This window comes from Heteronotia binoei, chromosome 4, assembly GCF_032191835.1.
Source record: "Heteronotia binoei isolate CCM8104 ecotype False Entrance Well chromosome 4, APGP_CSIRO_Hbin_v1, whole genome shotgun sequence".
Taxonomy (NCBI): domain Eukaryota; kingdom Metazoa; phylum Chordata; class Lepidosauria; order Squamata; family Gekkonidae; genus Heteronotia; species Heteronotia binoei.
This window is the reverse complement of record NC_083226.1, coordinates 170,746,883-170,759,835: the sequence shown is the minus strand read 5'-3', so window position 1 is coordinate 170,759,835 and position 12,953 is coordinate 170,746,883. Positions and strand designations below refer to the sequence as shown.

Below are 12,953 nucleotides of genomic sequence, written 5' to 3'. Positions count from 1 at the left end.
GGCTGAGTCAACCTCGAGTCGGCTACCTGAAAACCCAGCTTCCACCGGGGATTGAACTCAGGTCGTGAGCAGAGCTTAGGACTGCAGTACTGCAGCTTTAACACTCTGCGCCACGGGGCTGAGGCCTGCATAAAAACAGAGCTTTGCTGGATCAGAGCAGTGATCCATCTAGTCCAGCATCCTGTCTCACACAGCGGCCAACCAGTTCCTCTGGAGGGACAACAACAGGGCATAGAGGCTGAGGCCTTCATAAGAACATCAGAAAAGCCCTGCTGGATCAGACCAATGGTCCATCTAGTCCAGCATCCTGTCTCACACAGGGGCCAACCAGTTCCTCTGGAGGGACAACAACAGGGCAGAGAGGCTGAGCCCTTCATTAGAACATCAGAAGAGCCCTGCTGGATCAGACCAGTGGTCCATCTAGTCCAGTATTGTTTCTCACCTGGTGGCCAACCAGTTCCTCTGGGGGGCTGACAATGGGGCACAGAGGCTGAGCCCTTCCTAAGAACATCAGAAGAGCCCTGCTGGATCAGACCAGTGGTCCATCTAGTCCAGCATCCTGTCTCACACAGGGGCCAACCAGTTCCTCTGGAGGGACAACAACAGGGCACAGAGGCTGAGCCCTTCATTAGAACATCAGAAGAGCCCTGCTGGATCAGACCAGTGGTCCATCTAGTCCAGCATCCTGTCTCACACAGGGGCCAACCAGTTCCTCTGGAGGTCCAACAACAGGGCACAGAGGCTGAGCCCTTCATTAGAACATCAGAAGAGCCCTGCTGGATCAGACCAGTGGTCCATCTAGTCCAGTATTGTTTCTCACCTGGTGGCCAACCAGTTCCTCTGGGGGGCTGACAATGGGGCACAGAGGCCAAGGCATTCATAAGAATATAAAAAGAGTCTTGCTGGATCAGACCAGTGGTCCATCTAGTCCAGCATCCTGTCTCACACAGGGGCCAACCAGTTCCTCTGGAGGTCCAACAACAGGGCACAGAGGCTGAGCCCTTCATTAGAACATCAGAAGAGCCCTGCTGGATCAGACCAGTGGTCCATCTAGTCCAGTATTGTTTCTCACCTGGTGGCCAACCAGTTCCTCTGGGGGGCTGACAATGGGGCACAGAGGCCAAGGCCTTCATAAGAATATAAAAAGAGTCTTGCTGGATCAGACCAGTGGTCCATCTAGTCCAGCATCCTGTCTCACACAGGGGCCAACCAGTTCCTCTGGAGGTCCAACAACAGGGCACAGAGGCTGAGCCCTTCATTAGAACATCAGAAGAGCCCTGCTGGATCAGACCAGTGGTCCATCTAGTCCAGTATTGTTTCTCACCTGGTGGCCAACCAGTTCCTCTGGGGGGCTGACAATGGGGCACAGAGGCCAAGGCCTTCATAAGAATATAAAAAGAGTCTTGCTGGATCAGACCAGTGGTCCATCTAGTCCAGCATCCTGTCTCACACAGGGGCCAACCAGTTCCTCTGGAGAGCCAACAACAGGGCACAGAGGCTGAGCCCTTCATTAGAACATCAGAAGAGCCCTGCTGGATCAGACCAGTGGTCCATCTAGTCCAGCATCCTGCCTCACACAGTGGCCAACCAGTTCCTCTGGAGGGCCAACAACAGGACATAGAGGTTGAGGCCTCCATAAAAACAGCCCTGCTGGATCAGGCAGTGGTCCATCTAGTCCAGCATCCTGTCTCACACAGGGGCCAACCAGTTCCTCTGGAGGGCCAACAATAGGACATAGAGGTTGAGGCCTCCATAAAATCAGAGCCATGCTGGATCAGACCACGAGGGTCCACCTAGTCCAGCATCCTGCCTCACACAGGGGCCAACCAGTTCCTCTGGAGGGCCAACAATAGGACATAGAGGTTGAGGCCTCCATAAAATCAGAGCCCTGCTGGATCAGACCAGAGGTCCACCTAGTCCAGCATCCTGTCTTACACAGGGGCCAACCAGTTCCTCTGGAGGGCCAACAATAGGACATAGAGGTTGAGGCCTCCATAAAATCAGAGCCATGCTGGATCAGACCACGAGGGTCCACCTAGTCCAGCATCCTGCCTCACACAGGGGCCAACCAGTTCCTCTGGAGGGCCAACAATAGGACATAGAGGTTGAGGCCTCCATAAAATCAGAGCCCTGCTGGATCAGACCAGAGGTCCACCTAGTCCAGCATCCTGTCTCACACAGGGGCCAACCAGTTCCTCTGGAGGGCCAACAATAGGACATAGAGGTTGAGGCCTCCATAAAATCAGAGCCATGCTGGATCAGACCACGAGGGTCCACCTAGTCCAGCATCCTGCCTCACACAGGGGCCAACCAGTTCCTCTGGAGGGCCAACAATAGGACATAGAGGTTGAGGCCTCCATAAAATCAGAGCCATGCTGGATCAGACCACGAGGGTCCACCTAGTCCAGCATCCTGCCTCACACAGGGGCCAACCAGTTCCTCTGGAGGGCCAACAATAGGACATAGAGGTTGAGGCCTCCATAAAATCAGAGCCCTGCTGGATCAGACCAGAGGTCCACCTAGTCCAGCATCCTGTCTCACACAGGGGCCAACCAGTTCCTCTGGAGGGTCAACAATAGGACATAGAGGTTGAGGCCTCCATAAAATCAGAGCCATGCTGGATCAGACCACGAGGGTCCACCTAGTCCAGCATCCTGCCTCACACAGGGGCCAACCAGTTCCTCTGGAGGGCCAACAATAGGACATAGAGGTTGAGGCCTCCATAAAATCAGAGCCCTGCTGGATCAGACCAGAGGTCCACCTAGTCCAGCATCCTGTCTCACACAGGGGCCAACCAGTTCCTCTGGAGGGCCAACAATAGGACATAGAGGTTGAGGCCTCCATAAAATCAGAGCCATGCTGGATCAGACCACGAGGGTCCACCTAGTCCAGCATCCTGCCTCACACAGGGGCCAACCAGTTCCTCTGGAGGGCCAACAATAGGACATAGAGGTTGAGGCCTCCATAAAATCAGAGCCCTGCTGGATCAGACCAGAGGTCCACCTAGTCCAGCATCCTGTCTCACACAGGGGCCAACCAGTTCCTCTGGAGGGCCAACAATAGGACATAGAGGTTGAGGCCTCCATAAAATCAGAGCCCTGCTGGATCAGACCAGAGGTCCACCTAGTCCAGCATCCTGTCTCACACAGGGGCCAACCAGTTCCTCTGGAGGGCCAACAATAGGACATAGAGGTTGAGGCCTCCATAAAATCAGAGCCATGCTGGATCAGACCACGAGGGTCCACCTAGTCCAGCATCCTGCCTCACACAGGGGCCAACCAGTTCCTCTGGAGGGCCAACAACAGGACATAGAGGTTGAGGCCTCCATAAAATCAGAGCCCTGCTGGATCAGACCAGTGGTCCACCTAGTCCAGCATCCTGCCTCACACAGTGCCCAACCAGTTCTTCTGGAGGGCCAACGACAGGGCACAGAGCCTGAGGCCTTCCCCTGACGTGGCCTCCTGGCTCTGAGGCTCGGAGGATTAGTGCTTCTGAACATGGAGGTTCCCCTCAGCCGCCGTGGCCCGCAGCCACCGATAGACTTATCCACCACGAATCTAATACGTGAAGACATGATAGCAGCACCCAGCTACCGGTTCCAGTTGCACGCAGTGCTCAGAGCAAAGAGCCGCGTCTGCTTCGGCACCAGCGTCCTGCACGCATTCCCTATCCGCGCTGCAGCGAACGTGCGACCGCAGGGGGGCGTGGCGAGAAATGCCTTCCCCGCGGAGAGACGCCAGGGCACTGACTCTCAGGCTGTGCTTTCTCTGCTTTCTTCCGCAGACCGCTTGGATGCAGGGGTCCCGGCAGGCGACAAAACCGCAACCAGCACCACCCAGGGCAACGAGGAAATCAATCTCGCCTCTTCCGACAGCGAAGTGGAGATCGTGGGAGTTCAGGAACATGCAAGGTGCTTGTTAACGTTTCCCTTTTTTTTTTGAGCTCGCTTTTCCTGACTCGGTCCTGATTGCACACTTGCCTGTTGTCCAACGTACGCAGTATATAAGTTGTTTTCAGTGCAATTATTATTATTATTATTATTTATTAATTTATATCCCGCCCTTCCCAACAAGTGGCTCAGGGCGGCTCACAGCATAGAATTCCACATAATAACATTTAAACATAAAACAGTTAAAATTAATTAATACATTTAAAATTATAAAATATTTAAAATTATAAGACATTTAAATTAAACTCTCCTTTGGAGTACTGTGTGCAGTTCTGGTCGCCGCACCTCAAAAAGGATATTATAGCATTGGAGAAAGTTCAGAAAAGGGCAACTAGAATGATTAAAGGGCTGGAACACCTTCCCTATGAAGAAAGGTTGAAACGCTTAGGGCTCTTTAGCTTGGAGAAACGTCGACTGAGGGGTGACATGATAGAGGTTTACAAGATTACGCATGGGATGGAGAAAGTAGAGAATGAAGTCCTTTTCTCCCTTTCTCACAATACGAGAACTCGTGGGCATTTGCTGAGCAGACAGGTTAAAACGGATAAAAGGAAGTACTTCTTCACCCAAAGGGTGATTAACATGTGGAATTCACTGCCACAGGAGGTGGTGGCGGCCACAAGCATGGCCACCTTCAAGAGGGGGTTAGATAAAAATATGGAGCAGAGGTCCATCAGTGGCTATTAGCCACAGTGTGTATGTGTGTGTGTGTATATATAAATATATATATATATATATTTGGCCGCTGTGTGATACAGAATGTTGGACTGGATGGGCCATTGGCCTGATCTAACATGGCTTCTCTTATGTTCTTATGTTCTTAAACCATTTAAAACATTCGGGACAGCAACCTCTAATATAACTACACCTGGATTTCTTGTACCTACTAGTCATAGGCCAGCCGGAAGAGGGTTGCTATTTTCACAGTACTGATTAGGATTAGTACTATTGTTTATAGGAAAAGGAAGGTCCCCTGTGCAAGCCCCAGTTGTTTCCGACTCTAGGATGGCGTTGCTTTCGCAACGTTTTCACGGCAGACTTTTGACGGGGTGGTTTGCCATTGCCTTCCCCAGTCATCTACGCTTTCCCCCCAGCAAGCTGGGGACTCATTTCACCGACCTCGGAAGGATGGAAGGCTGAGTCAACCTCGAGCCGGCTACCTGAAAACCCAGCTTCTGCGGGGATCGAACTCAGGTTGTGAGCAGAGAGCTCCAACGCAAGTACTGCAGCTTTACCACTCTGCACCACGGGGCTCTCTAATTACTGCTTGCCACAGTGAAAAAAGGTAAAGGTAGTCCCCCTGTGCAAGCACCAGTCGTTTTCAACTCTGGGGTGACGTTGCTTTCACGTTTTCACGGCAGACCTTTTACGGGGTGGTTTGCCATTGCCTTCCCCAGTCATCTACGCTTTCCCCCCAGCAAGCTGGGTACTCATTTTACTGACCTCAGAAGGATGGAAGGCTGAGTCAACCTGGAGCCGGCTACCTGAACCAGCTTCCGTCGTGAGCAGAGGGTTCCGACTGCAGTACTGCAGCTTTAACACTCTGCGCCCCGGGGCTCTTGTTGTTTATAACAGGGGTGGAATTCTAGCAAGAGCTCCTTTGCATATTAGGCCACACACACCTGATGTAGCCAATCCTCCAAGAGCTTACAAAAAAGAGCCTTATAAGCTCTTGCAGGATTGGCTACATCGAGGGGGGGGTGTGGCCCTATTTTCGCAGGACCTCCTGCTAGAATTCCACCCTTGGTTTATAATACTATTAGTCTATTATTTATAATGTCAGTAGGAATGCAGCAGGAGTAGTAATCTAGCAGGAGCTCCTTTGCATATTAGGCCACACACCACTGATGTAGCCAATCCTCCAAGAGCTTACAAAAAAGAGCCTTATAAGCTCTTGCGGGATTGGCTACATTGCGGGGGGGGGCAGCCTAATATGCACAGGAGCTCCTGCTAGAATTCCACCCTTGGTTTATAATAATATTAGCCTATTATTTATAATATCAGTAGTAATGCAGCACTGGAATCAAAGTAGAAATGGAAGGAACCTTATAGGCAATCTCATCCAAGGCCCTGTTACCCGAATTGGCCTGATGAAGAAACCAGTGTACAGGCTCCGGGGTAAGGATTGTTTGGGGGTAGTCTATGGTGTGTAGCCACGATGGGGGCACATGGGATGACGTGCCCCACGACTCATGGCCCATGCCTAATAACTCCCAGAAGCAGGAAGAAAACCCCAGGAACTCTGTGCCTCTCTGACAGTCTAAGACGCGGGGGTAGGGGCGTAGGGAAGGTCTCCTTCTCTCTCCCCTGGCCACTCCCCCCCGCCCCCCGCAGATTTCCCAACTGCCCCACCATCCAAAATTTCCTGGCTACGCCCTTGGTATGCGCACCCCGAACTGGGTAGCCCAGGGTTGCCCAATCTCATCGAATCTCGAAAGCTAAGGGGATCGGCACTGATCCTGGAAGGGAGACCTCCAAGAATATCGGGGTCACGACACAGAGGCAAACGCCGGCAAACCAACTCTGGACGCCTCTTGCCTGGAAAACCCTGCAAGGTTGCCATGAATCAGCTGGTATATACATGGTTCCCAGTCCAGCATGATATATCTTCCAGGGAAGGCAAGCAGGAAGGGGAACAGACACTTAATTAGAAAGTACTCGTATTGACCTAACCAGGGCTTTTTCTGTAGCAGGAACTCCTTTGCATATTAGGCCACACACACCCTGATGTAGCCAATCCTGCTGGAGTTTACAGGAGGCCCTGTACTAAGAGCCTTGTAAGCTCTTGGAGGATTGGCTACTTCCGGGGTGTGTGTGCCTAATACACAAAGGAGCTCCTGCTAGAATTCCACCCCTGCTCCTTTACATATTAGGCCACACCCCCTGATGTAGCCAATCCTGCTGGAGCTTACAGGAGGCCCTGTACTAAGAGCCTTGTAAGCTCTTGGAGGATTGGCTACTTCAGAAGGGGGGTGTGCCTAATATACAAAGGAGCTCCTGCTAGAATTCCACCCCTGCTCCTTTGCATATTAGGCCACACCCCCTGATGTAGCCAATCCTGCTGGAGCTTACAGCAGGCCCTGTACGAAGAGCCCTATAAGCTCTTGGAGGATTGGCTTCATCAGAGGGGTGTGGCCTAATATGCAAAGGTGCTCCTGCTAGAATTCTACCCCTAATATTAGGCCACACCCCCTCTTATGTAGTCAGTCCTCATGGAGCTTCCAGGGCTCTTGGTACAGGGCCTTCTGTGAGCTCCAGGAGGATTGGCATTTCCCTGGGCATATAAGAAAGGGCCACGAGAGCTAAAGCACTCATGCGAGACCTCCTGCCCTCCTCCTTGCGATCTGCCTAATTCACAGGATCCTCATTGCTGTCAGATGGCCCTCTAGCCTCTGTTTTAAAACCTCCAAGGAAGGAGAGCCCACCACCTCCTGAGGAAGCCTGTTCCACTGAGGAACCGCTCTAACGGTCAGGAAGTTCTTCCTAATGTTGAGCCAGAAACTCAGGTCTAAGCAGCTCACGTCTTTAGCTCATGTCTAAGCAACTACCATAAAGTGTTTAGCACTTGTTAAATGTTTTTATCACTCATTTCCTGCCATGACCTGGATAGCCCAGGCTGGCCTGATCTCATAAGATCTCGGAAGGTGAGCAGGGACGGCTCTGGTTTGTGCTTAGATTGAAGACATTCTAAGAAGGCTGTAGACAAGGTGGAATGGGTCCAGAGGAGGGCAACAAAGATGGTGAGGTCTGGAGACCAAGTCCTATGAAGAAAGGTTGAGGGAGCTGGGCATGTTTAGCCTGGAGAGGAGGCAGCTGAGAGGTGATAGGATCACCACCTTCAGGGACTTGAAGGGCTGTCATCAGAGAGGATGGTGTGCCATTGTTTTCTGTGGCCCCAGAAGGTAGGACTAGAACCAATGGGTTGAAATTAAATCAGAAGAGTTTCTGGCTCAACATTAGGAAGACGTTCCTGATGGTTAGAGCGATTTCTCAGTGGAACAGGCTTCCTCAGGAGATGGTGGGCTCTCCTTCCTTTTAAGAAGGATATAGACAAGCTGGAACGGGTCCAGAGGAGAGTGATGAAGATGGTGAGGGGTCTGGAGACCAAGTCCTATGAAGAAAGGTTGAGGGAGCTGGGCATGTTTATCCTGGAGAGGAGGCAGCTGAGAGGTGATAGGATCACCACCTTCAGGGACTTGAAGGGCTGTCATCAGAGAGGATGGTGTGCCATTGTTTTCTGTGGCCCCAGAAGGTAGGACTAGAACCAATGGGTTGAAATTAAATCAGAAGAGTTTCCGGCTCAACATTAGGAAGAAGTTCCTGACGGTTAGAGCGATTCCTCAGTGGAACAGGCTTCTTCAGAAGGTGGTGGGCTCTCCTTCCTTGGAGGTTTTTAAACAGAGGTTAGATGGCCATTTTAATTAGTGTGTTAATTAGTAGAATTTTAATTAATGTGTTAATTAGTTATGTTCAAATACCTGTAAACTAATGTGTTGATTATGTTGTTAGCCGCCCTGAGCCTGCTTCGGCGGGGAGGGCGGGATACAAATAAAAATTGATTGATTGATTGATTGATTGCATCTGACAGCAATGAAGATCCTGTGAATTTAGGGGGAGGTGTTTGTGAGTTTTCTGCATTGTGCAGGGGGTTGGACTAGATGACCCTGGAGGTCCCTTCCAACTCTATGATTCTATGACCAACAAGGAAGGCCAGGGTCGCTATGCAGAAAACCTCACAGGAGTCACCATAAGTCAGCTGTGACTCAATGGCACTTTCCTCCACCACTCCTTACCCATTGGGCGCACTTGGCCTCATATCATATGGGGGTTGGACTAGATGATCCTGGAGGTCCCTTCCAACTCTATGATTCTGTACCACCCACGGTCCCATTGCTGTCTTGTTCTTTAATGCATGGCATTAAAGAACAAGGCATGGTTCGGGTGAAAAGGCAGCATAAAAATGTTCTAAGGCAGGGGTGTCAAACATGTAGCCCGGGGGCCCGAATCAGGCCCCTTGGAGGGCTCCTATGAGGCCCGCAAGCAACTGGCTGTCATCTGCTTCCTTCTCCCTCTCTAAGAACATAAGCGAAGCCATGTTGGATCAGGCCAATGGCCCATCCAGTCCAACACTCTGTGTCACATAAGAGAAGCCCTGTTGGATCAGGCCAGTGGCCCATCCAGCCCAACACTCTGTGTCACATAAGAACATAAGAGAAGCCCTGTTGGATCAGGCCAGTGGCCCATCCAGTCCAACACTGTGTCACATAAGAGAAGCCATGTTGGATCAGGCCAATGGCACATCCAGTCCAACACTCTGTGTCCCATAAGAACATAAGAGAAGCCATGTTGGATCAGGCCAATGGCCCATCCAGTCCAACACTCTGTGTCACATAAGAACATAAGAGAAGCCCTGTTGGATCAGGCCAATGGCCCATCCAGTCCAACACTCTGTGTCACATAAGAACATAAGAGAAGCCGCGCTGGATCAGGCCAGTGGCCCATCCAGTCCAACACTCTGTGTCACATAAGAACATAAGAGAAGCCACGCTGGATCAGGCCAATGGCCCATCCACTCCAACACTCTGTGTCACATAAGAACATAAGAGAAGCCACGCTGGATCAGGCCAGTGGCCCGTCCAGTCCAACACTCTGTGTCACATAAGAACATAAGAGAAGCCACGCTGGATCAGGCCAATGGCCCATCCAGTCCAACACTCTGTGTCACATAAGAACATAAGAGAAGCCACGTTGGATCAAGCCAATGGCCCATCCAGTCCAACACTCTGTGTCACATAAGAACATAAGAGAAGCCATGTTGGATCAAGCCAATGGCCCATCCAGTCCAACACTCTGTGTCACATAAGAACATAAGAGAAGCCACGTTGGATCAGGCCAATGGCCCATCCAGTCCAACACTCCTTGTCACATAAGAACATAAGAGAAGCCATGTTGGATCAAGCCAATGGCCCATCCAGTCCAACACTCTGTGTCACATAAGAACATAAGAGAAGCCACGTTGGATCAAGCCAATGGCCCATCCAGTCCAACACTCTGTGTCACATAAGAACATAAGAGAAGCCATGTTGGATCAAGCCAATGGCCCATCCAGTCCAACACTCTGTGTCACATAAGAACATAAGAGAAGCCACGTTGGATCAGGCCAGTGGCCCATCCAGTCCAACACTCTGTGTCACATAAGAACATAAGAGAAGCCATGTTGGATCAAGCCAATGGCCCATCCAGTCCAACACTCTGTGTCACATAAGAACATAAGAGAAGCCATGTTGGATCAAGCCAATGGCCCATCCAGTCCAACACTCTGTGTCACATAAGAACATAAGAGAAGCCATGTTGCATCAGGCCTATGGCCCATCCAGTCCAACACTCTGTGTCACATAAGAACATAAGAGAAGCCACGTTGGATCAAGCCAATGGCCCATCCAGTCCAACACTCTGTGTCACATAAGAACATAAGAGAAGCCACGTTGGATCAGGCCAATGGCCCATCCAGTCCAACACTCTGTGTCACATAAGAACATAAGAGAAGCCATGTTGGATCAAGCCAATGGCCCATCCAGTCCAACACTCTGTGTCACATAAGAACATAAGAGAAGCCATGTTGCATCAGGCCTATGGCCCATCCAGTCCAACACTCTGTGTCACATAAGAACATAAGAGAAGCCACGTTGGATCAAGCCAATGGCCCATCCAGTCCAACACTCTGTGTCACGTAAGAACCTAAGAGAAGCCATGTTGGATCAGGCCAATGGCCCATCCATTCCAACACTCTGTGTCACACAGTGGCCAATATATGTGTGTGTGTGTGTATATATACATATGCATACATATACACACACACACAAACACACACACATATATATATATACTGTGGCTAATAGCCACTGATGGACCTCTGCTCCATATTTTTATCCAATCCCCTTAAAACTGGCTTTGATTGTAGCCGCCGCCACCTCCTGTGGCAGTGAATTCCATATGTTAATCACCCTTTGCTTCCTTGTTATCAGAGTCCATTAAATAAAACATTGCAAGAGTGCTAATCTTTTAAGCATGTTTTATTTAAAGTGGTTTTTTTTAAAAAAAATCTTTCATTGTGTTTGTCTGTTTCCTTTATAAAGTTTATGTCTCCACTACCTGGCATTACGTCATATGACGCACATGGCCCGGCCCGACAGGGTTTCGTTTATGTGAGATCCGGCCCTCAAAACAAATGTGTTCGACGCCCCTGTTAAATAAAAAATGCAGTTAGTGCTATGGAGCACCTCCTTGTTCAGGCCCTCAAGGGTTGGGCCTGCACGTGTGTGAACCCCCTTCCGTCCTCGACAGCCACGTTCACTGCATTTGCTCTCCTGCAGGTGTGTCCATCCTCGGGGAGGAGTGATTCAAAGCGTGTCTTCCCGAAAACTCGGCTCAGGTCTGCAGTGCACCCGGCAACCGGAACGATGGACAGGTGTGCCCGCTCCGCAGAACTGGTCTTCACCGCCGGAAGTGGTGGATCTCACGTTAGACGAAGACAGCAGACGCAAATATCTACTGTAATGCAACTTCACTGTGTTTTTAGTCTTTTAGCCCCACCCCCCCTTCCCTTTTGTGGTGCAGAAGTTCACACCTCTGCTCTAAGCATTCTGGAATTCAGGCTCTCGCTGGAAAGATCCCCCTTCTCCCCGGACCCCATTGAAATGACAGTCTCGTTTCAGAACTTTTCTTGAAATAACCAAACCCGCCCCCCCTTCCTTAGTCGAGGGGAACTTCCCCCTTACGATGAAAACCTGAATGGCACTAAACTTCCAGTGACAACTTCCAAGTTTTCCATTGCGGTGTGATTTTAATTTAGAGTCTTTGTTAACGGAAGCGGCGGACCTCCGTTTCCGCCGCTGCGCACCTTTTTGAGCGGAATGATTTCCTTCCTTTAAACTCGCCGCTACAACAGATTTGCTGGCGCACGCAAGGCTTAATTTTCCTTTCTCTGCGGCGGCGTTAGCATTAAATACGCCATCAGCCTGATCCGTTTGCGGCTCTCAGCGTCCCTGCAGCGGTCGTAGGGTAACCGTAGATGCTCTGAACTGTGGCGTGTGACCGGAGGTGGTGGTAGCGCAAATTGATTGGGTTGCGAAGCCGATGGGTCTCTTTGCGCAAACGGCCTGCAGTGCGCGCTGTGCTGCTTTGTTTAAAATTCAGAAGATTGTTCTCGACATCACTGGTAGCTTTGCGTGCATGGGCTCAACGCCGAATCTTCTAATCATGTTTTTACTACTCTCTGAACTACTGTACTGTTACTAGTCATCTGGCCTAGCTTGTTACAGCCTTTTTTTTTTTTTCCAATCGGAGAAGGGGGGAAAAGCACAAGGAAACAAAGGCACCAATACTTAATTTTGATCGTACTTTTTCTTTCCCGCATTAAGCTTTTAAGGCAAGGATCGCACTCAGACCCCGTAGCTCCATAGTCATAGAGCGACAGAACTAGAATGCAGCTCTCTGGCTTGGGGCGGTGTCTGTCATTCCTGCTGTCCAGCTCCTCTTCGTTTCTTCTGGAGAGAAGAATTAAGCTGAGGAGAAAACAAGGGGCACAGGCTTGTCGCTTTCTGTTCCAGAGGATCGTCGGCGCCTTCTCGGGGATGCTCCCAGAGAAGGGCCAGTGTGGTTCTTGCTCAGGGTTGCTGTACTTTCTCTGTGGTAGGGGGAGACCGCTGGGATACCTTCTGATGTCTCTGCCAGAGGACAGCCGAAGCGATTCCCCGAATTTTTCATTTTCATCCCCGAATCTTTCATTTCCGCACACGGAATCGATGTGAGCACAAGTAGGGCTCCTCCGGGCTTAGGCCACTGCGGTGCCCGCTCTTCCTGCTGATGCGCCCTCTGGCGCAATGAATTTCACGGCAACCACTTCAACTGTATCTATGCCGAGGGGGGTCTTAGTAAGTGGAGACAAACGAGCGCACTTCCGTTTCTTCTTTATTCAGAGACGTGGCATGACGCAAATAGCGTC

General features: G+C 50.6%; 1 protein-coding gene across 1 annotated transcript in view; it reads left to right on the top strand.

The window, feature by feature from the left end:
* Positions 1-11,772, top strand: part of ARK2N (arkadia (RNF111) N-terminal like PKA signaling regulator 2N) — a 196,356-nt gene extending 184,584 nt beyond the window's left edge. The window contains exons 5-6 of the mRNA XM_060236212.1: positions 3,784-3,910; positions 11,323-11,772. Of these exons, the coding sequence (XP_060092195.1) occupies positions 3,784-3,910; positions 11,323-11,506 (311 nt within the window). The 3' untranslated portion in view covers positions 11,507-11,772. The remainder of the gene's footprint in view (positions 1-3,783; positions 3,911-11,322) is intronic.
* The last annotated feature ends 1,181 nt before the right edge of the window (positions 11,773-12,953 follow it).